At 46.6% G+C, this 26,218-nt stretch overlaps 1 protein-coding gene across 3 annotated transcripts in view; it reads right to left on the bottom strand.

The window, feature by feature from the left end:
- The window catches only part of ERICH1 (glutamate rich 1), a 45,250-nt gene that overhangs the window by 13,023 nt on the left and 6,009 nt on the right, over nucleotides 1-26,218 (bottom strand). For all 3 annotated transcript variants that reach the window (XM_069573379.1, XM_069573377.1, XM_069573378.1), the window contains exons 2-5: nucleotides 23,330-23,476; nucleotides 11,901-12,035; nucleotides 4,693-5,187; nucleotides 2,125-2,319 (exon numbers count right to left, since the gene is read on the bottom strand). In XM_069573379.1, coding sequence (XP_069429480.1) covers nucleotides 2,125-2,319; nucleotides 4,693-5,187; nucleotides 11,901-12,035; nucleotides 23,330-23,476 — 972 coding nt within the window. The remainder of the gene's footprint in view (nucleotides 1-2,124; nucleotides 2,320-4,692; nucleotides 5,188-11,900; nucleotides 12,036-23,329; nucleotides 23,477-26,218) is intronic.

The following is a 26,218-nucleotide window of genomic DNA, read 5'->3' on the forward strand; positions in this document are numbered from 1 at the left end:
ATGCATATCCTACACAGACATACAAAAAAGGAATTTATTTTCACAGAGAAGTGCTTCAAACCTAAATTTTAGTTCCATCAATTGATTAAATAAGCGCTTCCAGGCAAAACTTGTCCAGTGATTTTCACTAAAGCCCCCAGCTCTCCCCCTGCTCCCCTGACGCATCTCAGCCATGCGCGGGGAGCACCTTCAGTGTGAGGAACTCAGCTGGACTATAAATCATTTGTTTTCATATCTTATACAAACACTCTATTAGTTTAACTTAATAAAATTGGCCTTTTGCAAAAACTTCCTTATGGAAGTAAAAATGCTAAAACACTGAATACAATGGGCCCAACAACCAGCAGGAAGGAAGAATGCAGACATGGGGTCATGGGTTTGGGGTCCTGAGCGGCCAGGGCCCCCCCCCACCCCGACTGGTGGGACCCCAGCTCTCAAGCACTCGGCCCATACCTCAGGACCTCCTTTTGGAGCTGCTCCCATAAGAAGTGCGCCCACTCCCTTCCTTGGCACATACACCCTCGAAGGCACCATCTTCACCCCCCAGCTCTCCACTTCACACTCCAGATCCCACCAGGACAAAGCCCCTGTCCCCCAGGCCCCACACTGCCCCGTGAAGGGGACTGGCAGTGGCTTGCCAGCGCATGAGCCCCACCCTGGACAAGGACAGGCACCTCCGGCCAGTCCCAGACCCTCTGACTGCCTCTCCTGCTCATGATGGGCTCAGGCCAAAGAGAGCTCTCACCCAGGGAGCAGGGAAACCCGAGTCCACCTTCACATCTGGCCCAAATCTGACCACGCTTGGGGATGGCCCTCTTGCTGGGAGCATGACCAAAGCCCCCGCTGCCCCCAACCCCTTCTCCAGTCTGAGCACAATGGCCCAAGAGGCCCTGCTCAGCGCAGCCACATGCCACGGGCCTCCCAGTGGCCCCATCTCCCAGGACGAGGGCCAACACACTCAGCACGCCCACCAGGGCCCGACATAACCAGGCCCCGGCTCCTCCCCGACCCTCTCCTGCTCATCCTGTGTCTCCTCCAGGGGCGTAGCTGTACAAAGCACACCTCGCTGACTTCCCCATCCCCACAAGAACACGACCCTGAAGGGCAGGGAGCTCCTCTGCTCTCTCCACTGAGGGCCTGCGGTGGGACCAGTGTCACAGGTGGGGCAGTTAAGGCCCCTTATGGATCAGCTCTGGATCAAAGTGGAGGCAGGTCCTCCTGAGGACCCAGACTCACAGGGTGTTGTCAATCGCCCATCCACCTGCTAATGGTATCAGTGACACACTGCTTTACCATTGGCTTTACTCTCAGCTTTACTGTCATTTCATGTGATGAAACGTGGCATGTAACTTTTTCAACATGTCGGTCTGACTCCTCAGCTGTACTCAGGTTTCCGAGGAGGAAAGCCGTGCACTACACTCACTCGGAGACCACTGCCCTAAGGTGACCTGCAGGAGCTTCTGCCCACTCAGCTGGCTGTCTGTCCTATGCCTATCTGGGTCTGACAGGGGCTCTGCTCCACGCTGCTCCCAAACACAGTCCCGATCCTTTGATCCTCAGTGTCTGCAGACTCTGGCCCATTTCAAGCTGCGAACGTGAAGGCCCCACCCCATGGCGCTGTGAACACACAAGCACAGTCAGCCCCAGCGCCTGACACTTTGCATGGAACAGGTATCCAACAAAGGTTGAGGACGAAACCAAAAGAGAAATCATCCAATGGTTCAACTCCCCCTTTTAACTTCAGGGGTTCAGGAAGGCAGACCAAGATACCTGGGGGACAGAAAATGGACCATCTTCACATCTAGCAGAGGAAAAAGAAAAGGGAAAAGAAATGAACTCTTCCACTTCCATTTACACCAGTAAAAATTCAGTCCTAAGAGTGGAGCTCACAAGTCTGGAAAAGTAGATTGCACATGCATGTCTGCATATATCAGGAGATATTTTTATAGCAAGAGAGATGCAAGGTGCATAACCCTCTGTGGGAACCTACTCCTGAAGCATATGTGCAGCCTTACATTTTCTGATACAGGACTGTTTCGGTGAAGAAAGTTTTTCAGAGGTGAGCCCGAGACAAGTTTCTAAAGCAGCACAATGAACCAAGGGCATAATGAACAGAGCACATACCGAGTGGCATCCTGCAGTGTTCCAGGAACAAGTCCAGGGCACTCTTCAATCTTTTGGTGTCGTGCAAAAGTAGCAGCGTTTTCATGTGATCCAGAATGAACACGTCTGAGGGGGACACACTGTGAGTTTCCAGTTGTTTAAGTAGCTTGTTGGTGCTTTCCATAAAAACACCAGAATCGGAATCCTTGGAGACACCTAAACAAAGACAGGGTCACTGAGAATTGCATTTTTACTCTTGTAAACTGAAGATAAACTTTTACCTCTTAAAGAAAGCCTCAAACGTATATTTCTACCTAAGAGTGATGTGTTTGGGATACAAAAAGTCGCCATGAGGGACATTCAGAGCAGAACTCTGAAAAGAAAGCAACAAAATACAATTATTGAAGTGCAGTGGAAACGTGGTGTCTGTTAAGGCACTGACTCATAAAGCATCTGGATGTCCCGTGTCCTAGAAGTCACACACAGAGCACAGGGGACAGACACCACACCAAGCTCTCTGACGGCATCAGGAACTGCAGACAACAAAGCTGCTGGGCATCTGCGATGCTCTGGGGAAGCCCAGGAGGTGACCGTGGCTCTTCTGTTGCTCACAAGCCACAGCACCCCCCCCATCACATCGTGCTGAGGCTGTTTCTGCATTAGCCCCAGCTGGCACTCATAGAATGTCCAGAGCCTATGACTCTGTGGCCTTTGCCAACTCTGAAAAGCTCCTGGCTGCCACCTCTTCCCATCCCACTGCCCAGTCCCATGGCGAGCCTCCTTCTGACCTATGTGGTTGCTATGCCTAGAAGCTCCATTTGGTTATCCTAATAGGTTCAAATTTTCTCGTGAAAGTCTCTGATTTGTACCCTTGTCCACCTTCTCCCCACTTCTTGGACATCTCAGTCACAGCTGTTTTAGATCTGCCATCTGGTAACAGCAGCGTCTCTACTCCATGGACCCTTTCTACTACGCTGTTCCTCATGGTTTAGGTCATGCCATCCTGTCTCTTGCAGCACCTCGCACACTCCATCGAATGCAGAGAAAATCTCAGGAGCTCAGCTCATGGCATTCTCCTTGCCTCTGCTTGGCAGACAGGGAAGGAGCCATGGACAGAGCTGACAGCAGGGGGTTGCATGTATGGCCAGCAGAAGTCCAGCTGCACCTGAGCGTGTGGCCAGCATGCTGTGCAGGAGGGTCAGTTTAGCCCTGCCTGCTTGGTCCCCAAGACACCAAAGGCTGCCCTCCTCCCATCCCACAGTTCAGGGCTGAGCCACGACTTTAAAGGGGACCAGTGTGGCTCTGCTTCTGATCTTTGACCTTCCTTTGTCACAGAGCTGCCAACTCTGGGCCCTCCACCTTCCTTCCCAGACCTGAGCAGCCCCAGGGCTCTGCTAGACACCCTGCTCCCCAGGGTTGCACTGGCCCTTCCCCTGGACCCTCACTCGAGCCTGTCTGGATGGGCAAACACCTGAGGGGCAGAGGACAAACACCCGAGGGGTGGAAGGCAAGCACCTGGAGGGAGGAGGGCAGCAGGTGTCTGGCTCCCCTGGCCTGTGCTGCGCCTTCTCTGGGACCTGCCCTTGGCCTCCTCAGCAGCTCCCAAAACCCCAAGTTCACCTTACACATTAGACTCCTTGGCAGGAGGGTCGTCTGCCAGAAGCTACTCTCTCAGGCAGAGATCATCTACTGAAATCTCTCTGAATCCTATTTCTGTTCTGCAGTGTATCTGCCTCCTCCTCCTATTAGTGTCATGTGGATATCTGCTAAGGATGTTTTCAACTTATTGTCAATACAAAGTGTGGGTAAACAAGCAAAGAGAGAAAGGGTTAATCTTCTTGGTTAAAATGGATCCACTAAGCACAGTTTTTTTGCATCATTGTTTAAGTCCATTCTTTACCCCTCCAGTTATTATATAGTCAGCATTTCTCATCTCGTTTGTGCTACAGTCTGGACGCACTAAACCACTGGATTGCCAGAATCTACGAGGAACAGATCAGAACCAGGGGAGGTGAAAGGTAACTCAGCACTCTGCTCTTGTCTCCTGATCCTTAGGGCTGCTGTCAGACTCTATCTAAAGGTAAGGAATCATCACCCATCAGAACCAACTCCAGAATAAATTTCATCTCCTAAATCAGTACAAATAGTGCTCAAGTATCCTGAACACAGGAAAATCTCAAATCACTGAGTCATACATTGGGGAGCAAATCAATGTGTACACTTCCTTCATGACTCTACCAGCTGATGAAAAAGAGCAAGAGTTCATCAGTCCAACCTGGATTTATATTCTCTGCAGACATACAGCTGAGAATACCAACATATTCAGAGAAATGAGGATGAGGAGACCACCTTCATCTGGACCCACACCGCTAATGGGCTGGCTATTAACCCTGGTAAGCCTCAAGCAGGGGGTGAGCTGAGATCTTTGCTGGGATGAATTTAAATATTTGCATTTTTGCCTCAAAACTAACAACTTATTTTGAATACTGAATATTTTAATGTATTTTGTATTTTAAACATTTTAAATTTGCTCATTTTTTCCAACTGAGTGGATGCCATTATTCAACAGAACAACAGGAAAAAACATACCATCATAAAAATAAATTTCTTGTGTTGACTTCAAAAAGTTCAGGATACCATCTGCCTTTTCATTGGTACTTTTCACCTCTTCCTCCTCAGCGTCCGGGACTCCTCCCTCCTCAAGGGGCAGGACCTGCTCCTCCACAGCGCCCGCAGCCCCGCCCGCCATGGCACCCCCAGCATTCTCTCCATCAGTCGCTAGCACATCCTCCTGCTCACTGCTGGTCTCTTCAGGCTGGTACATGAAGTGCACGCTAGAGGCTCCTGTTTGTGAGCCAGCTGCTTTCTTCCTTTGCATTTGCTGTTTCTTTTTGAGTTTCCTTTTTTTATTTTTGCTTATTGTGGGGCCATCTGTGTGCCGTGGTTGCAATTTTTCTTGCAGAAGACTCTGCTGTTTTTCTGATTCTGCTGGTTTTACATGGGTGTTATTGGGATTTTTAAATTTTTTCTTTGATTTATGCTTTCTAATTCTTCTTCTCTTTGGCAGATCGTGAAGATCCTGATCTATAAAAACAAAAATTCAAATACAACAATTTTCTGTAAAGTGGAATCATAACAAACTCACTAGGCTAAATAAATTTTCCATTAGGATTTTGTAAATTTAGTAGAAAAGGAACTTAAGACATTTACTTCAGTGATTATTAATTTTATTCAAACCAAGTACACTATCAAAGATCCTGGGATTTATCATTAAGTAAATTAACAACCTACTTGTTCTTCCAAAACAGGTGTGTGTGTGTCTGTATTTATTCATTATTGCAGTCATGACATATGGTGATTTTAAGGATGTTTAAGAGCTGTTGCAATTTTATCCAGAGTAAAATTTCACTCCTAGTTTTGGGGAAAAAACCATGAATTCTTATGCTTTTTTAAGTGTGCTTTAGTACCTTCTAAAGAGTTACTTTTATGTGGGGATGAGAAGCAAAGTGATGACTAAACCGTCCCAGTCAGCGATGGGTCACACCTGAATGAAGGGGAGATCTAGGCTCTCAGAGAAGTTGAAGGTCTGGAGTAGATGTGTGGCAGCAAGGCCTGTGGAAGGACATGGGGCCTGAGAGGAATCACCCCCTGCCAGTGCTGCCCTGGCCATCCTATCTTGGCACCCTGGTAGCAGTGCATGCCCAGTGCACACTCAGCACACACCCACTCTGCTCCAGCAGACCAAGGACAGCCGTGCTGCCACCCATACTCAGAGGCTCTTACGGGTGATCCCTGGGCCCATCACAGGTCATGGTGAAACTTCTGAAACACTGTGTCACCCCATGGAATGAAAAGCCCTCTCCCACAAAGTCCCACTCTGGAGGCTTGATCTGCCACTGATGCCAGACGGAAGGTGCCGTGGGGTCGATGAGGGGCTCGAGACTCAAGAGCCCACGGGTCACCCCTGTGGTCCCTGAGGCTATGGCCACCCTTGTTCTGGGCTCCACATCCATCTAGGCGCCCACACACCTCCCTGCCGCTCCCGGTGACATGGAGGCCCTGCCCTGCAGCCAGGAGTGGTCGCCACATCAGGCACTGCTGCTAGAGACAGGCAAAGAGTCCTCCCTGGCCCTGGTCCTTGATTTTCTCTTGATGTATGTGACAACTGAAGACCTGCTGCCGCCTGGAACTTTGCATGAAGCCCAAATCACTGCTCAGAAAGTCATGACATGAGAGTCATGTAGTCCCACACAAGCTGTATTTTCTCACTCTCCTCAATCACAGTGGATGACTAAGCACAGCACTTTCCTATTTCATTTGAAAGGTGATGTTAACTGACATTAGGGACCTGCTTAGTGTAACAGGGCACAGCTGATTCATGAGAACTTCCGAATAGCTGGCCCTTGAGTTGGTCTTGTAAAATATTAATATTTGAAAAATGACAGTAGCTTATGAAAATTTTTTAATTCTCCAGGTTCAGTTAAAAAAGGGAAACATCAGATTTCTCTTCATTAGGGTCTATTCTTGCCTTTATTTATTTGGAAAATAATCACCTATAGGATGCTCCATCATGTCACTGTAAAGCCATCTGGGGACCAGTGTGCAGTCACTTGGGGGCATCCTCTCTGTCTACTAAGAGTGGTATCCAGGGACTTGCTCTTATTTCTCCCCAGTATCTGCATTCTTCAGGCCCATCCAGCCGAGCCATTTGCCGACATTATCCTCCAGTCATTTCTCTCTCCAAGCAGTGAGAGCGCAACATGAATGCAGCCCTGTGAAGACGGTGAGCCATCAGCCTGCTACTCTGACTATAAAACAGGGATCCAAGGAGGAGGATGTGGCAAAAAAGGCTGTAAAATGTAAGCGTATCATACTTTTTTATATAACTGTGGGTGTGCACTTCTTAAGAGGAAAACTTAATACAATACTAAGACAGTGAAGATTCAGATGCTGGGGGTTAACTGTGGTTTCTGGGTGCTGTGATTGTAGGTTATTTCCTTCACTGTACTTTTCGGATTCCCAACTGTAAGACATTGAGCAGATACAGCTTTCATAATAAGGAAAATTGAATATTTTAAACTTAGTGAAATTATAACAACTGAAAACATATGGGATGCCACTAAATTCTGCTTAAAGGCAAATTTATGATCTTAAATATGTCAGGAAAGAAAAAAGGCTAAAAATCAATGATATAAGCAAGAAGCTGGAAAAACACAACTTACACCTGATGAAAGTAGAAGAAACAACAATAAGAGGCGCAGAAAAGAGAGGAAGAGGAAAGGAAAATCCAACAGAGAGGCAGCAGCCAGCACTGACACGGTGAAGAAAGACAAACAGCGCAAGACAGGACGGACTGGTAAACACAGTCTCGGTGAAGGCATGTGTTAACACCCTGCCTGTGGACTCTAAAGGACCGGGAAGATAACCCTGTGAACAGCTCTGTGCAGATACATCAGCGAGCAAGCCCACAGCCAGCTACAGGCCTAGGTGGAATCACCTAACGTCTGGGAAACATTTAACAAAGAAACAAATGCCACACACACACAAAACATTTCCAGAGAATAGCAACAGTGACAGTGACAGCGCTTTGTGAGGACAACACAGTGTTCATTTCAAAACCGGAGGAGGACTCCGCAGGAAGGGGAGCCTGCAGGCCAGCCCTCCCATAAACGTCAACACTAGAGAAACACGACTTCTAGACAAAGTATCAACTGATTGACTGCAGCCGCATGAAGGACTCAATCAGTGTTAACATCACTACATCAGGGAAACTGGTTGCAAACTAGAAACAGAGGGGAAATGCAAAATGTGACAGAGGGTGAGAAAAGCCCTCCCCCTGCCAGCTCTGAAGAATGCCCGGGCAGGGCAAGAGGGGAGCAGGAGGAATGTCAGAGGTGGAAGGAGGTGCTTCTGGGACGCCAGCCTGACGGCACCTCCGTGAGCCCAGAAAGCCCCAGGCCCTACAGACCCGCTGCGGGGGAGCATGCAAAAACAGAGGCGGGACGCAAGCTCACACACCCAGCAACCAGGGTGGCAAGACGACACCCAGAACACCAAGTGCGGGGCCCCCACCTGGACAAGAACTGCAGCCCCAGAGCAGCAGGGTGCTTTGCTGCCCTGGGCCTCTCCGTAAGGGCTCCAGACAAGAATGAAACCTGCTAATAGCTCTTGAGTGTGACTGCTGGGCCCATGAGTGACTATGGTGTGTGCTGACTGCAGCCCTAGATCAGAGTCTACACTGAGAGCCCACCTAGGACTCTGTCTCACCTTTGCGTGCATGTGGTAAAAGTCAAACTTTCTCAGTCAAACAGAGTGCCTGCTCTGCTCCACACCTGGGAAGCTCTGGAAAGCATGCATCAAGATTTCTTCAGCCCAGACAGAGTCAATAAGATCTGAAAACTGATCTGCCTCAGAACTGCGGCCTAAATCTGTCAAAACACATTTAAAGGATGGTTGTTTAACTCACAGTGAATCCACATTAGAATTGTGCAGTGAGTTCATGCTTCCAAAAGCCACGAAGTTAATAACTATTTCAATTGGAGCTTGCTATTAGAATAATAATCATAATAGCCTCCCATAAAAATGACTTGATTTTAATGACTCTGCAGCTTGATCTGAACACAAAAACCATGTCAATACAGTCAAACCACTTGTAATTATGAACGAGGAAAGAGGACTGGTGCTTCCTTACTGGCTGTTTTTATAAATATTCAACTTGGTCATCAAATATTGACTGAAGACTCAACTCCAGCAGGCGCCAGTGCCTTAGGGAACTAAGAGCTGGCAGTTCTCACATTTGCACAAGCTTTGCAACAAACCCAGTCTGATTGGCACGGCGAGTGTGGGGTTTGCCAGTGCAAACCATCAGGTAGTCAAGGAAACAGGTTGGAGAAGCAAGGAAGGCCACACATACATTCAGCAGTGGGGCTGCAGACGCCAGGCCCTTCCCACATCCCCAGCCACCTGGCAAGTTGGGGCTCCAGCCCCCAAGAGTTGGAGGTGAGGCTGCGAGAGCAAAAAGTTGTAGAAATAATCATGTACTGGATGGAAGGCAAGAGGGGGGCACCTGCATTTCTGAGGTGGGTGTGTGTCGGGGGGCACCTGCATTTCTGAGGTGGGTGTGGGGTCAAGAAGGCTAAGAGAGGAAGCGGGGAAGGACCTTTTGAAGGAGAGGCCCCCACGCTGGGGTGACCAGGCAGAGGGCAGAGGGCCGTGGCACCTGATGCTGCCTGCTGGCTGCACAGGGGGCAGGTCAGAACAGGGTGACAGCAGTCGTGGCACGTCTCAGATGGACACAGGATGTGTTGTGAGGTCAGCAAATGAGACACCAACCACTGCAGAGCTGGGCCCCAGCAGGACTGACCAGCAAGAATAGGACTGGCAGGAGCAGACGGGAGCCCAGGGCGCAGGAACCCAGGGGCTGTTTCTGCAGGCAGGGTGAAGGTCATGGGAGGAGCCCACAGGAGCCCGGCGAGGAGCTCCGTGTCCACCAGAGCCCGCTGGCCCTCTACCGAGAGCCGCATGGCCCAGGAGCCACTCCTGTCACAAACAGCATAGCGGAGGCTGCTGAAAGTAAGAGAGGGGGGCGTTGAGAACCCTGAGCGGGAGAAACCACGCCACAGATGTCCGCAGAGGAATTAAAACCAAAGCAAGGGAGATTTCGTAGGAAATCTGGAAAAGGAAGACATCTCCAGAGGAAGATGCAAACAAGAGCCTAGGAAGGAGGAACCGGGAAACGGCCCAGACAGCAGGCGGTGGGAGAGTGTAGAAAAGACACCTGGAGGCACCTCACAGTCACTGAAACCACAGACCTGAAAACAGATACCAGGGTGCCAGCACCCAGCAGAGAGCAAAACTGTCGCACTGATGACAGTGTTCATATGCCAAGGGCTTATCAAGCACCAGGGAAAGTTCTAGATGTCTTTCAGTGTGGGAAAGGGGAGCCTAGTTATAAACAAGTTGCTTACATAAGACAGATTTCAGCTACTTAAAAAAAAATGATATATCTATATGCAATGAAATGGAAAAAAAAATCTCCATAACACACCAAGTGTGGAAAATGGTTTATAACGTAGGACGTATAATATGTACTTTTATAAAAGCTGCATGTGCACATACAACATGTACAGGGAGAATTTTGAAAAAATGTTTATTGAGATCTTGCCCAGGTGGTCTTAGGTAATGTTTTACTTCCTGTGTGTTTTCTATAATGCTCGACTTTTCTATAGTAAGCGTTTCTGTAGTCCAGAAAAACACTTTTCTTTAAAAAAAGGATTGGCGTAACAGAGAAGAAAAGGCCCTCTTTCCTAGAGGCTGGCCTGTTTTTCAGTTCATAAGAAAGTTGAGGTTCCTATTTCTGTGTAGAACATGTGCATGTAATGTCTCTCTGTAGAGGTCCCAGAACTTCACCTGCTGGCAGCGGCAGGCAGGGACTCCTCTTTTGCAGGATGAACAAAGGATCTTTGCAAAGCTGCTGAGGCACTGTTAGGACGGCAGGACATGAATGCCTACAGTGAAGGGATGTGCCTCTGGCTGCACAGGGTCTGACAAACCAGGGGTCTGGACAAGGCCTGAGGCGAGGAGGGGGCTGGCCTTGGGGGTCACCAGCAGGCCTGCCGCCTGTACCCGGGCTGAGCCAGGGGAGGCAGGACACCGCGGGCACATATGGGGCAACGACCTGCACTGACGCTTCCTCCTCAACTTCTTTAGAAGTAACTACTGAACTGACTTAACGGTGCTGTGCATTCAAATGGACACAAATGGTGGACACTGTCCCACTGGACTTTTCTTCTCTTCTGACTCCAGTCCTCACACTCTCTGCTTAAATTGCCAGCAACAAGACTGTGGAGCTTTTCATCTCCCAGAAGGACACCCCTCTAGCTTAGCAGTGCACCCGGAAGGCTCTCAGCTGGGGTGCCATGCACAGGCCCGCCTGGGGAGGCTCGGGGGTGGAGCTCACTGTGGTAGCAGCTCCAGGGTAAGTCCGCACTTTGTTATTAAACACCCAAGGTACACAGCGAGTATGTCACCAAAGCGATTTATCTTTATAAGGACATAGCTTAATTTTCTAATGAAACAATCTATTTTTCCAATAATTATATTCCAAAAATTTTCAACAGGGCTTAAAAAGATAAATATATCACTCCTTAACTATCTCATTTTTGATTTTATGGTTTCTGATTCTTAGGAAGTCAGAAAGATCAATCTAGTAGAAAATCATATTTGCTTAATATGCAAATTAATTAAGGCGTATGGTATAGAGTTTGATAGTTTATTACTTGTTAAAAACCTTCTGGGGAAAATTTTATCTGAAAATTCCAAATTCCTCTTAAGTTTTAAAGCAATAAATTAAACAGAGAATTTTTAAGGCATGAATGTGACATGCAGCCTCCGTACCACCCCCAGTGCACCTCCTTCACTCATAAAACATCTGACAGCATTGTTCAGTTTTCTACCAGACATGCAACCTAAGTTATTTCCATGATTACAAAACTGATAACAATCTTGGAAATTTTGAAAAAAATTGGAAAGTAAAGAAAAAAAGTTCACTTAACAAGAGAAGCACTTTCAAGTTTAGACATATTAACGCCAGACTTCTCCTGATGTGTAATGTGCTAACAATGGGGCTGAGATCACACCCCAACCTGAGTCCCCTCCCACCCTGAGTTGGTGCTGTCACACATCTTCACAAGTGTCTGTAATGACTGCAGGCCACATGGCCATGTGACACTCACCCCCATTAAAGTTCACATGAGGTTGCGACCCTGGAAGTCCCTTAGGGCTGTCTGCTACCTTACCTCCTGTGTCCTCACTGTTGGAAGAGCTCTCTGAACTTGAGCAGCTCGGTGGCTCCAGCAGAGGGGGGACCCACCCCTTAGGAGGCAGGCCCACGGTATAGAGCCGCTGCATGGGCTGGACCCGAGTGTCACCACCTGCAGGAAGAGGCACAGACGGATGCTGTCAGATGTCCACGTGCCGAGCGGCTTCTCCAGCCAAACTCACCGAAGATGGGAAGCCACGGCCATAACTGCCGACTTTAGTAAGCCGAGCATTTGCCAGAACAGCCATTCAGCTATACAACCAGCCAGGAAAAAGGAACAAGCTATGATTATTTAAATTTACATTAAGTTACTTATTATATAAATTTCTGAGTTTTATGACATGATATAAAAACATAATTAATTCATGAACAAGAAGCAGAAAACAAAAAGACTCCACATAACACACCCTCATTATCATAATATCAATCTCAACAGTGGTGCCTAACCTTTTGGAACTTTTTCTCTGTAAATGCTAACATGTATGTACTATGTGTCTGCACATACACCCACACAGACACACACTTAATAGGATCACACGATATGAGTTTGGGTGAACTCCAGGAGCTGGTGATGGGCAGGGAGGCCTGGCGTGCTGTGATTCATGGGGTCGCAAAGAGTCAGACATGACTGAGCGGCTGAACTGAACTGAACACATATTTAATCATTATACGTGTATATATTATAACATCTTTCAAAAGTGAATATGATAAAATATTAAGATGCATTTAACTCTACATGCTCTTAATGGCTACATGATGTTCTATGGTATTGGCAAATTTAACTGTAATTTAACCACTGTCTTAAATTTTGCATACAGAAATTGACTCTAAATTTTCACTATCAGAAGTGGCTGCCATGACCATCCAGGGTATATAAAACTTTGCACAGCTGACCTTATGGTTCCACTAAATAAACTCCTGGAAGTGGGCTGCTGGTCTGCATGGTCCAGAGCAGCATCAGTGCTGCTCCCCACACCTTCTCAGGGTAGGATCAGCACTTCCATCTCCATATTTTCACTCAAAATATGGCAAAGTAACCTTTACCTAACACAAGGGGATATCCCAATTACTCTTTCAAAGAAAAATGAATATTTTATAAATGACAATGACAAGGACTGAGAGAAATCACTAGTGCACATATAAAAGAATGTGTGGTTTCAAGACATTTAAATTGTAAACGCCTTGTAACACTGTCAAATGCTTCTGCCATCAGTGTATTTCACTTTTATGAAGCTACGGTGCAAGAATGTAGTTCTTACGTTAGGCTTATCTGCCCGGTTGATTAACGACTGAGTCATTCCCGCTGGGATCGAGGGGAGAGAAGAGACATGCTTCCAGGCAGACTGTCCCCTGTTGGGCAACATCAACGCTTGATCATTTTTCTTAGAGTATTTTTGGAAGCTTTTAATTGGCTAAATTTTTCTCAATAAGAAAATCAAACAGAACTTGGAAACGTTATTGCTCACCAAATTATCAGGATAAATATGGGCAATGCCAAGGAAGGGAGGCAGGAGGTGACTCCTGTGATGAAGGATACAGATGCTGGACACGGAGGGCAGAACTCTTTGTGAGGCTCCTGCTCTGACCATGCGCTGCCCTGAGGCCAGGCCTGTGGGCGGTGGATGGGAATCTGCTCGTGTGTAAGTTACGGTGGCTCAGAGCAGAGCACAACATCCAGGCCTGGCTTCTCTCGCCTCTTCTGGTAGCAGATGCTTACTGTCAGGATGGTGGTCAGGGTCATGTTCACCACTGAGTGCTCAGGGGACAGCAGGGCCAAGGTATCCCCTCGCCCCTACACTAGGCTACAGGGTGAGGCTCAGGAATCTGGTAGGGGCAAGTTAGCACCCCGTTGCTGCTCACAGAGGCCAGTGCCTTCCCAGAAACACTGGTGTGGCCGAAAGGTTTCAGAAGAGGCGACTTCAAAGGCACTCTTCTCCGTGGCTGACTGGCTTTGATCGAGGTTCACCATTCTTACCAGATCAGGCTCTGGGTCTGATATGCAGGATACCCACTCGAGTGTGCTTTCATTCCTAACCTCTGACTCCCCTCTGCACTGGGCTTGTCCACACGGGCCCCCTCTACCACCAGCACACATGTGCCCTCTGCCAGGACACCACCATCAGACTGCCCCTGGCTTGGCTGATGCCTTCAAAGCTTGTGTGCTTGTGTTGCCGGGCTCAGGGCACAATGACAATGTTTTTTATAACTCTTGTGGGATTATTTGGCTCTTTAAAATATATGCAGATATAATTGGCAAGTTAAAAACAATAATAAAAGCAATAACAAAAAAAATAGAGTCCAATATGCACTCTTGAGTGACAGAAATTCACCAAAACCCACACACAGGTAGTTGTGGCCATTTACAGATCATGTCCTTTTCTTTAAGCAACAGTTAGAACTGGACATGGAACAACAGACTGGTTCCAAGTAGGAAAAAGAGTACGTCAAGGCTGTATATTGTCACCCTGCTTATTTAACTTATATGCAGAGTACATCATGAGAAACGCTGGGCTGGATGAAGCACAAGCTGGAATCAAGATTGCCAGGAGAAATATCAATAATACCAGATATGCAGATGACACCACCCTTATGGCAGAAAGTGAAGAATAAGTAAAGAGCCTCTTGATAAAAGTGAAAGAGGAGAGTGAAAAAGCTGGCATAAAGCTCAACATTCAGAAAACTAAGATCATGGCATCCAGTCCCATCCTTTCATGGGAAATAGAGATGGAGAAACAGTGGAAACAGTGGCAGACTATTTCTTTGGGCTCCTGCAGATGGTGATTGCAGCCATGAAATTAAAAGACGCTTACTCTTGGAGGAAAAGTTATGACCAACCTAGATAGCATATTAAAAAGCAGAGACATTACTTTGCCAACAAAGGTCCATCTAGTCAAGGCTATGGTTTTTCCAGTAGTCATGTATGGATGGGAGAGTTGGACTATAAAGCAAGCTGAGCACCGAAGAATTGATGCTTTTGAACTGTGGTATTGGAGAAGATTCCTGAGAGTCCCTTGGACTTCAAGGAGATCAAACCAGTCCATCCTAAAAGAGATCAATCCTGAGTGTTCACTGGAAGGACAGATGTTGAAGCTGAAACTCCAATACTTTGGCTACCTGATGTGAAGTGCTGACTCATTTAAAAAGACCCTGATGCTGGGTAAGACTGAAGGCGGGAGGAGAAGGGGACGACAGAGGATGAGATGGTTGGATGGCATCACTGACTCAATGGGCATGAGTTTGGGTAAACCCCGGGAGTTGGTGATGGACAGGGAGGCTTGGCGTGCTGCACTCCATGGGGTCAACAAAGAGTAGGTCACGCCTGAGCGACTGAACTGAACTGAACCAAAAGTGAACAAATAATTATCAGAATCACCATGCTGTGTCTTTTAACAGTATAGGGAACATTTTCTCAATCTCACCCAAGGGCTGACTGACAAAGGCCCTTTCCTCATTAGGCTGATTCTTCCAACACTAAAGAGACCTTGGCACATCTACACCTCTGATTATCAGCAAGCTGCCGCCTCCACAGGCATCAAGCCTTCAAGGGAATTCTCAAATGTCCTTTTATTTGACCTGCACACAATTTTTGTCTATTTGATTGTGATTTTGTTGTTTTGTCTTCAGTCAAGTTTTCTCTTTTTCTAGCTGCAAATACAGTGTTTTTCCTTCAGAATTCCCAAGACATAGTGCTTCAAAAAAATACACCGTTCTTTCATGATTAAAAAATACTCAAGAAATTAGTATAGAGAGAACTTCAACATGACAAAAAGAAAGCATGAAAAGCACATGGTTGATGTCACACTCCACTGAGAAGGCCTGAATGCTCCCCCTAAGACCAGGAAAGATGAGAATTCACACTCATGCCACTTTGCTTCAACATTACACTCAAAGTTCCAAACAAGGCAATAGTTAAGAAAGAAAAGGCATCCAACCTGAATAGGGAAAAGTGAAATATCCCTGCTCACAGAGGATAAGATCTTATATACAGAAAATCCTGAAAACTCCACACACACACAAACTGTTAGTGTTAATAAGGTCAATATAAAAAAATCTGTGTTTCTATATTTAAGAAACCATTACCTAATCCAAGGTCAAAGGGTTTATTAGTATTTACATACACTAGATAATCCAAAAAGAAAACAATTCCATTTATAAGAGTATCAAAAAGAATAAAATACTTTGGGACAAACTTTTTTTAAGGTCACAAAGACTTGGACACAACTGAGAATGCATGGACATACCAAGCATGGATGTACCTGTCTTATAATGAAAACTACAAAGCATTGTCTAAAGAAGTTAAAAATGACAGAAATGGGAAGCTAGACTAAATTCATGATTTGAACAACTTAATATTGGTAAGAGAGCATTAATCTCCAGAATCATCTGCAAATTCAACACAAAATTGTATCAAAATTCCAACTGCTTTTTTCCCCCAGAAATGGACAAGCTGATCCTAAAATTCATACATAACTGTGAGGGACACTGGATAGCTAAAACAATCTTGAAAATTAATGAAGTCAGAAGACTCTTACTCCAATTTCAAAACTTATGATAAATCTACAGTGATTAAAACAGTGTCATACTGGCACAAGGACAGACATAGAGACCAGTGGAATAGAATTGAAAGCCTAGAAATAAACCCAAACAACTATGGCTAACTGATTTTTTTTCTTCTTTTAATTTGGCCTCATGAGGTCTTAGTTGAAGTCCACGGGATCTTTGTTGGGGCATTCAAACTCTTAGATGTGACATGTGGGATCTAGTTCCCTGACCAGGAATTGAACCCAGGCCTACTGCATTGAGCATAGAGTCTTTGGCTAACTAATTTTTGACAAGAGTGCCAAGTGGGGAAAAAAGAGTCTCTCCAACAAGTGGTGCTGGTATGACTGAACATCCACAGACAAGGGAATGAATCTGGACCCTTACCTTACAACATATATAAACATCAACTCAAAATAGATAAAGGACTTGACTGTAAAAGCTAAAACCATAAAACTCATAGAAGAAAACTTAGATGTAAAGCTTGTGACCTTGGATTTGGTTTCTTAAATATGACACCAAAACCACAGGCAACAGAAGAAATAGGTACGATGGACTTAATCAAGACTAAAATATTCTATACTTCAAAAGACACCATCGAGGAAGTACAAAGCTAATCCATGGAGCAGGAGAAAATATATGTAAGCCATGTAACTGATAAAGCTCCAGTGTCCACATTATAACTAACTTGTACAACTCAACAACAAAAAGAAAAACAATCCAACTGAAAAGTGGGCCTAGGATTTATACTCACATTTCTCTACAAAAGATACACAAATGTCCAACACGCATCATCAGGGAAATGGGAATCAATGAGGTGCAACCTCACCTACTAAGATGGTTATCAAGAAAACAGAAAACAGCAAGTGTTGGCAAGGTTGTGTAGAAACTGGAACCCTCCTACATGGCAGGTGGGGTGAAGAATGACACACTGCTGTGGAAAACAGCTTGCCAGTTCCTCAGACTAGTAAACACAGGATTACCATGTGACCCAGCAATTTCACTCCTAGTTTTACACCCAAGAGAACTGAAAACACATGTCCACACAAATACTTGTGCAGAGATGTTCATTGTTTATTGATAAAAGCCTAAAAGTAGAAAAAATGCAAATATCTATCAACTGATGAACAGATAAACAAAATGTTACATATCCACAGAATGGAACATTACTCAGCAAGAAAAAGAAATGAAGCAGTCATACTCCTTACATCATAGATGAGCATGTAAAACTGCTCACCTATGTTGGATGTGACTGGTGATGGAAGCAAGGTCCGATGCTGTAAAGAGCAATATTGCATAGGAACCTGGAATGTTAGGTCCATGAATCAAGGCAAATTGGAAGTGGTCAAACAGGAGATGGCAAGAGTGAACGTCGACATTTTAGGAATCAGCAAACTAAAATGGACTGGAATGGATGAATTTAACTCAGACGACCATTATATTTGCTACTGTGGGCAAGAATCCCGTAGAAGAAACGGAGTAGCCACCATAGTCAACAAAAAGAGTCCGAAATGCAGTTCTTGGATGGAATCTCAAAAATGACAGAATGATCTCTGTTCGTTTCCAAGGCAAACCATTCAGTATCACAATAATTCAAGTCTATGCTCCAACCAGTAATGCTGAAGAAACTGAAGTTGAATGGTTCTATGAAGACCTACAGGACCTGTAAGAACGAACACCCAAAAAAGATGTCCTTATCATTATAGGGCACTGGAATGCAAACGTAGGAAGTCAAGAAACCCTGGAGTAACAGGCAAATTTGGTCTTCGAGTACAGAGTGAAGCAGGGCAAAGGCTAATAGAGTTTTGGCAAGAATAACAAACACCCTCTTCCAACAACACAAGAGAAGACTCTACACATGGACATCACCAGATGGTCAACATCGAAATCAGACTGATTATATTCTTTGCAGCCAAAGATGGAGAAGTTCTACGCAGTCAGCAAAAACAAGACCAGGAGCTGACTGTGGCTCAGATCATGAACTCCTTATTGCCAAATTCAGACTTAAATTGAAGAAAGTAGGGAAAACCACCAGACCATTCAGCTATGACCTAAATTAAATCCCTAACGATTACAGAGTGGAAGTGAGAAATAGATTTAAGGGACTAGATCTGATAGAGTACCTGATGAACTATGGACGGAGGTTTCTGACACTGTACAGGAGACAGGGAGCAAGACCATCTTCAAGGAAAAGAAATGCAGAAAAGCAAAACAGCCTTACAAATAACTGTGAAAAGAAGAGAAGCAAAAAGCAAAGGAGAAAAGGAAAGATATACCCACTTGAATGCAGAGTTCCAAAGAATCTCAAGGAGAGATAAGAAAGCCTTCCTCAGTGATCAATGCAAAGAAATACAAGAAAATAATAGAATGGGAAAGACTAGAGATCTCTTCAAGACAATTGGAGATACCAAGGGAACTTTTCATGCAAAGATGGGCTCGATAAAGGACAGAAATGGTATGTATGGACCTAACAGAAGCAGAAGATATTAAGAGGTGGCAAGAATACACAGAAGAACTGTACAAAAAAGATCATCATGACCCAGATAATCATGATGGAGTGATCACTCATCTAGAGCCAGACATCCTGGAATGTGAAGTCAAGTGGGCCTTAGAAAGCATCACTATGAACAAAGCTAGTGGAGGTGATGGAATTCCAGTGGAGCTATTTCAAATCCTAAAAGATGATGCTGTGAAAGTGCTGCACTCAATACGCCAGCAAATTTGGAAAACTCAGCAGTGGTCACAGGACTGGAAAAAAGTCAGTTTTCATTCCAATCCCAAAGAAAGGCAATGCCAAAGAATGCTCAAACTACCACACAATTGCACTCATCTCACATGCTAGTAAAATAATGCTCAAAATTCTCCAAGCCAGGCTTCAACAATACCTGAACGGTGAACTTCCAGATGTTCAAGCTGGTTTTAGAAAAGGCAGAGGAACCAGAGATCAAATTGCCAACTTCTGCTGGATCGTCGAAAAAGCAAGAGAGTTCCAGAAAAACATCTATTTCTGCTTTATTGACTATGCCAAAGCCTTTGACTGTGTGGATCACAATAAACTGTGGAAAATTCTGAAAGAGATGGGAATACCAGACCACCTAACCTGCCTCTTGAGAAACCTGTAAGCAAGTCAGGAAGCAACAGTTAGAACTGGACATCGAACAACAGACTGGTTCCAAATAGGAAAAGGAGAACGTCAAGGCTGTATATTGTCACCCTGCTTATTTAACTTATACGCAGAGTACATCATGAGAAATGCTGGTCTGGATGAGGCAGAAGCTGGAATCAAGATTGTCAGGAGAAATATCAATAACCTCAGATATGCAGATGATACCTCCCTTATGGCAGAAAGTGAAGAGGAACTAAACAGCCTCTTGATGAAAGTGAAAGAGGAGAGTAAAAAAGTTGGCTTAAAGCTCAACATTCAGAAAACTAATATCATGGCATCCAGTCCCATCACTTCATGGCAAATAGGTGGGGTAACAGGTAACAGTGTCAGACTTTATTTTTTCCAGCTCCAAAATCACTGCAGATGGTGACTGCAGCCATGAAACTAAAAGACGCTTACTCCTTGGAAGGAAAGTTATGACCAACGTAGACAGAGTATTAAAAAGCAGAGACGTTACTTTGCCAATACAGGTCCATCTAGTCAAGGCTACAGTTTTCCCAGTAGTCATGTATGGATATGAGAGTTGGACTATAAAGAAAGCTGAGCACCGAAGAATTGATGCTTTTGAACTGTGGTATTGGAGAAGACTCTTGAGAGTCCCTTGGACTGCAAGGAGATCCAACCAGTCCATCCTAAAGGAAATCAGTCCTGAATATTCACTGGATGGACTGATGTTGAAGCTGAAACTCCAATACTTTGGCCACCTGATGTGAAGTGCTGACTCATTTGAAAAGACCCTGATGCTGGGAAAGACTGAAGGTGGGAGGAGAAGGGGATGACAAAGGAATAGATTTTTGGATGATATCACCGACTCAATGGACATGAGTTTGAGTAAACTCCAGGAATTGGTGATTAACAGGGAGGCCTGGTGTGCTGCAGTCCATGGGGTCACAAAGAGTCAGAGATGACTGAGAGACTGAACTGAACTGACAGAAGTCAGACACAAAAGGTCACCTATTATGCAATTCCAGTCATAAAATGTCCAGAATACACAAATCTGAAGAGACAGAATGTAGGGAGGTCTCTTCTATACATCTGATACTCAATTCCTGCTCTGCAAATAGGTTCATCAACACCATTTTTCTAAATTCCATATATGTGTGTTAATACATGATACTTGTTTTTCTTTTCCTGACTTTCTTCACTCTGTATAACAGGCTGTGTTTATTCACCACAATAGAACTGACTAAAATTCATTCTTTTTTATGGCTAAGTAATATCCTATTGTACATATGTACCACAACTTTCTCTCTTCATCTGTAGATGGATATCTAGGTTGCTTCCACATCCTGGCTATTGTAAATCATGCTGCAATGAACAGTAGGGTACATGTGTCCTTTACAACTGTGGCTTTTGGGGGAAGGAGAGAGTGGGACAAATGGAGAATGTAGCATCAGCACTATATACACTATTATGTATAAAAAAGATAGCTGATGAGAAGTTACTATACAACATAGGGAGCCCAGCCTGGGATGGGTGGAGGGGAGAGAGGCTCATGAGGGAGGCAAAAGTGAAAAGTGAAAGTCAATGTCACAATCCTGTCCAACTCTTTGCAACTCCATGGACTATACAGCCCATGGAATTCTCCAGGCAAGAATAACTGAGGTGGGAGGGTAATGTATGTATAATTATGGCTGATTCTAACTGTTGTACAGCAGAAATCAACTCAACATTGTAAAGCAATTGTCCTCCAATCATGAAATAAATTAAAGACACAAAAAAGTAGGGAGGCGTGAGTGGGGATAACTGTAATGGATATGGGTTTCTTTTGGGGTGATAAGAATGTTCTGGAGTTACTGGTATGCTTACATAACATAGTAAGTATACTAACAATCACTGAATTGTACATTTTGAAATGGTTATGGTAAACTTTAGATTAAATGAATTTTATCTTTTAAAAAATATGTTGCTGCTGTACACTGCATGGAGTTTCAGGAAGGCAAATAAGTTAGGCTCCTTTGCATCTGTAACAAAAATGAAAACTCCCAGAAATGCCTCCTCTACTCATTGCCTGAAGCCGTGAGGAAGGGTGGGGGATCCTACCCACCAGACTCTGCCCTCATCCCCCAATCCAAGGATCGTTGCGGCCAGAGGGCACTATGTAAGGGGAAGAAAGGCAGGGTATACAGAAACAGAGGGACCAGATGCCCCTCCAGGACCTGATGAGACCATCCTAGCCACACTGCATTCTTCTCACTGCTCCCCCGCCCTCTCCCACCCAAGTTTAGGCCATGGTAGGTGACCAGTGTACCCTGTGCGGGGTACACAGAGGCTATGACTCAGATACAGGGTCTGCGGTCTGAGAAGCACACAGACGGGCAGACACCAAGACCACGGCTGAATCCCACCTGCAGCGCCCTCGCATCTCTCCCGGCCTCGGCACCATGCTGGCCATGCAACCTCTCCCCGGACCCTGTCCTAGCCTCCAGCGGCACCACACTGGCTCACATGGGCCTTCATATTGAACAACGACTGCCTGCTGGAATGACGTGATCCAACCTGGAGCTTCTAAGGAAAGACACTGCCCAAATTATTGCACTAATGAATGTGTCTGTCTGTGTCCTCAGTTGTGTCTGACTCTTTGTGACCCTGTGGACTGTAGCCCGCCAGGCTCCTCTGTCCATGGGTTTCTCCAGGCAAGAATACTGGAGTGGGTTGCCATTTCCTCCCCTAGGGAATCTTGCCAACCCAGAGACTGAACCTGCATCTCCTGCATTGGCAGGTGGATTCTTTACCACTGAGCCACCTGGAAAGCTCATTAGTGAATAATCACTGTTAAAACCATCAGGTTAGAAGAGGAAAGAAAACTCAAATAAACCCTAAATACAAATTAAAGAAAAAAAAAAAAACAAAAAACTAAGAACATCAGCTCAGTCACATTTGGACAGATAACCAGGAATGCAGAGGGACGCCCACGCCAGCTGCACAGCACATCTCCCCCAGGGCGCCTGCCCTTCTAAGCTACGTTGCATTCCCACAAAACCAAGCGTGTGTCTTGCAGGTGGAACAGGTGTCAGGGTAGTTTTCTGGGCGGCACCACAGGTGGGCCTTGTTCATTCTCTCCCGATTCTGGGGGCTGGCTGTCCAAGATGGAGGTGTCACAAGACTGGTTCCTGAGGCCTCCTGCCTTGGCATGTGGATGGCCATCTTCTCCCATGCCCTCATATGGTCGTCTTGCTGTACGTGTCTGGGTCCTGATTTCTTCCTATCTCACCAGTCGCCCTAGATTAGGACACACCCTAAAGGTCTCATTTCACTCCATCTCCAAACATGGTCAACATCCTGAGGTTCTGTGGTCAGGACATCAACACATAAATTGTAGAGGGTACGGTTCAGCCCAGGACAGGACTGTCTTTGAAAGGGAAAAACACAGTAAACGCAGCCACTATGCTTGACTGTGACTCCAGGGCTGAGAAGCTGAGAGTCCCTCCTATACCTCTGGCTCTCTGGCAGGACAGTGGCAGGAACACTGTGGGCAGTGGTCCTGGGGCAGCAGGGCCCAGTCACTGTACCCAGAAACAGCATGGAGTTGAACCCAACACCAGTGATGAACCTGACCCTGTCTCCAGCTGGGGGCACTTCTTCCCTCACAAGTGAAGTAACAATCCCCAAAAAGTCTGAGCAGAATGACCCCGTTGCCCCCGTGGTAGTGCCACAGTGGCCTGAGGCCAGCATTCGCTTTCCAGGGAAATAGCACTCACCTGTCTCAGGAGGGACACTCTGGCCCTTCTCTCTCTCAGGAGCCACTTTCTCAGATGGGTTTCTGGAGGCTGGAGTCACAGGCGCCTTCTTTTCTTGGCCGTGTGAAACCTCAGGGTAAAGTTTCTTCAGTACTTTTCCAACAAACACTATAGAGGCAATCAATTTACAAAAGAAAGGAAAGTACTACTGATTGAAGTTTTATTTAAATTGCAAATGAATTTTATATAAAATAAGATGTATCATGACATCACCATCTCAGGGATAAGTAAGTACCCCTCCACAGGACACAATGAGAGTGGTGCCTACAAGACCCCCAGCACTGTCCCCATGAGGGTTACCCCCAGCACTGTCCATCACAGCACCCCCACTACTGACCCAATCACAGGACCCCCAGCGCTGTAGGCATCAGGGGACCCTCAGAAGTGTCCACATCACAGGACCTCCATAGCATTGTCCATCAGAGGCCCCCCAGCACTGTCCTTGTACTAGCTACCCCCACAGGTGTGAGCACAGGTGGGGAGGGTGAGGCTGGGAACTGGTGGGGCACGTGGGTTCACAGTTCTGTTCTTCCTCCACCTCGTCGCTGGTTGATTTTACACACAGAGCAGACTATGAGCTGTTTTCAGACCCTGGTTTGTGGTCCTGGGCTGCAGAGCAGCCTGGGAGAGGCTGGGTCCATGCCAGTTCATAGCAGACAGGCTGGGCAGCCCCAGGGTCCCCTCTGGGGCCCCCACAGGGACAGCATAGTTGGCATAGCACCCACAAAGATGCAGATTCTTCACTTGGCTTATCTCAGGGCACTCTCTGCCCTGACTGGAGGGGAAGCGCTGCCACAGTGAATAAACATTTCTGTCCTGATTTAAGTGTGAACACGAGCAGGGACAATCTCAAAAGAGCAGCCAAGAAAGATGAGGGGAAAGGTTAATCCAGTGCATCTGTTTTGAAGTGAAAGTTGCTCAGTCGTGGTAGACTCTTTGTGACTCCATGGACTATAGCCCGCCAGGCTCTTCAGTCCAAGGAATTCTCCAGGCAAAAATACTGGAGTGGGTAGCCATTCCCTTTTCCAGGGGATCTGGGTCAAATCCAGGTCTCCTGCATTGCAGGTGGATTCTCTACTGTCTGAGCCATCAGGTAATCTGTTTTAACCTCGTTAAATTTAGAAACAAATCAACAGAGAGAAAGAGAAAACTGCTCTAGTGACCAAGCACCATGGGGCAGAAACCAAGAGCAGGACTCTGGAGACAGGCTTGAGGTATTCAGACGACAAAGTAGGGGACAGACATTAGGGCCATTGAGGAGGTGGTGATGTGAGGAGGGAGAAGTGAGAGGTCAAGTGTGATGGGGTCGCTGAGCCCCCTGTGGGTCATGGAGGGCAGGCTGCTGTCCCCCAGAGGGAGCACAAGCCTAATGGCATAGACCGCTCTTCCTTTCATCCTGTGTGCAGATAGCCCTCACTGCAGAAGTAAGCCCCTCCAATTGATGCTAGTTGGAAAACACACAATTTGGGTCTAAATACACAACAGGCCTCCTGAGAAAGCTACTCAAGCCCAGGTGGTGCTTGGCCAGGTGCCTGGGGGAGCATGGGGTCCTGGTGTCACCTACCTGCCCACCCCCCGGGAACCCCTGCAGGAAGAAGCCAGTCCTTGTGGGGATGCCCTCATTTCCCCAGCCACGCGGAGGCCCTGCCTCCCAGCTCTGCCAGGTTGGGCAGCACAGGCCTGTGAGCACGTTCCCCAGGCCACTGAGGACGGCCAGGGCAGCACCTGGGTCACAGGAAGGTGGTCTGTTCCATTAGACCAGCACTCCAAGACCTGTCCAAAGGGCAGGTTCCAAGTTTCCAATAGAAACTGAATGGTCACGTGCATTTCCTTAAATAGCAGAGGGGAAAAACTTCTACTCCAGAAGACCGGATGCAATTTCTGGGGGAACCAAAAGCAGTTGACAAAACCCTAACCAGTTATCCTGCTCTAAAGTGAACTTGGGGACACTTGGAGCCCAAGAGCCACCTGGGCTGGCAGCAGCTGATGCAGGCAATCCGCTGAGGTCACGGCTGAGCTCCGCACACACGTGTGTGTGAACACATGACTACACCACAGGAAAACCAGACATGGGTCATCACCAAGCAGCGCATGCATCCACTGCAGAGTACCACACAGCCTAAAGGAACCAAAATACACAGCAATCCCAGGGAGAAACCGGCACGGTCACCAGGAAACACTGAGATGAACCAGTCACCTGACAATTTTGCTTCCACTGGTGCCCTGACACAGTGGCAAGGGCGTGGCACATAGCAGGCCAGCCATGGGCGGACAGGCTGTGTGGCTGTGGCACTGTCCCTGAATTCAGCGTGTCACCTACACACACTGTATCTATGGCCTAACTGGCGGCCTGTCTGCAAAGCGGGTCTTGAGGCCCTCTGGTCTCCACTCACTGCCTTTCGGTGTCCCTGCATGGCCCTGGGGTGTTGGGGTGGACCCAGGCCTGCAGGAGGTTCAGGATATGTGGTCCTTCCTCAGGGAAAAGACTCAGCCCAGAGTTGAGGCTGGGAGCTCCAGGGCTAAGGTCCTGGGACCAGGCTCTGGGTCTCTGACTTGGGTGGGGTCTGGGTGCTTCAGGCTTGCCTCACACCTGGCTCTGGAAGCTGATAAATATACACGTCTCATACGGGCTTCACAGGCAGCTCAAAGGCAAAGAACCTACCTGCCAATGCAGGAGACAAGGGTTCAATCCTTTGGTTAGGAAGATCCCCTGGAGGAGGAAATAGCACCCTGCTCCAGTATTCCTGCCTGAGAAATCCCATAGACAGAGGAGCCTGGTGGGCTACAGTCCATGGGGTTGCAAACAGTCAGACATGACTTAGCGACAAAACAACAACAACACATGTCTAA

This window comes from Ovis canadensis, chromosome 26 (assembly GCF_042477335.2).
Source record: "Ovis canadensis isolate MfBH-ARS-UI-01 breed Bighorn chromosome 26, ARS-UI_OviCan_v2, whole genome shotgun sequence".
Lineage (NCBI taxonomy): Eukaryota > Metazoa > Chordata > Mammalia > Artiodactyla > Bovidae > Ovis > Ovis canadensis.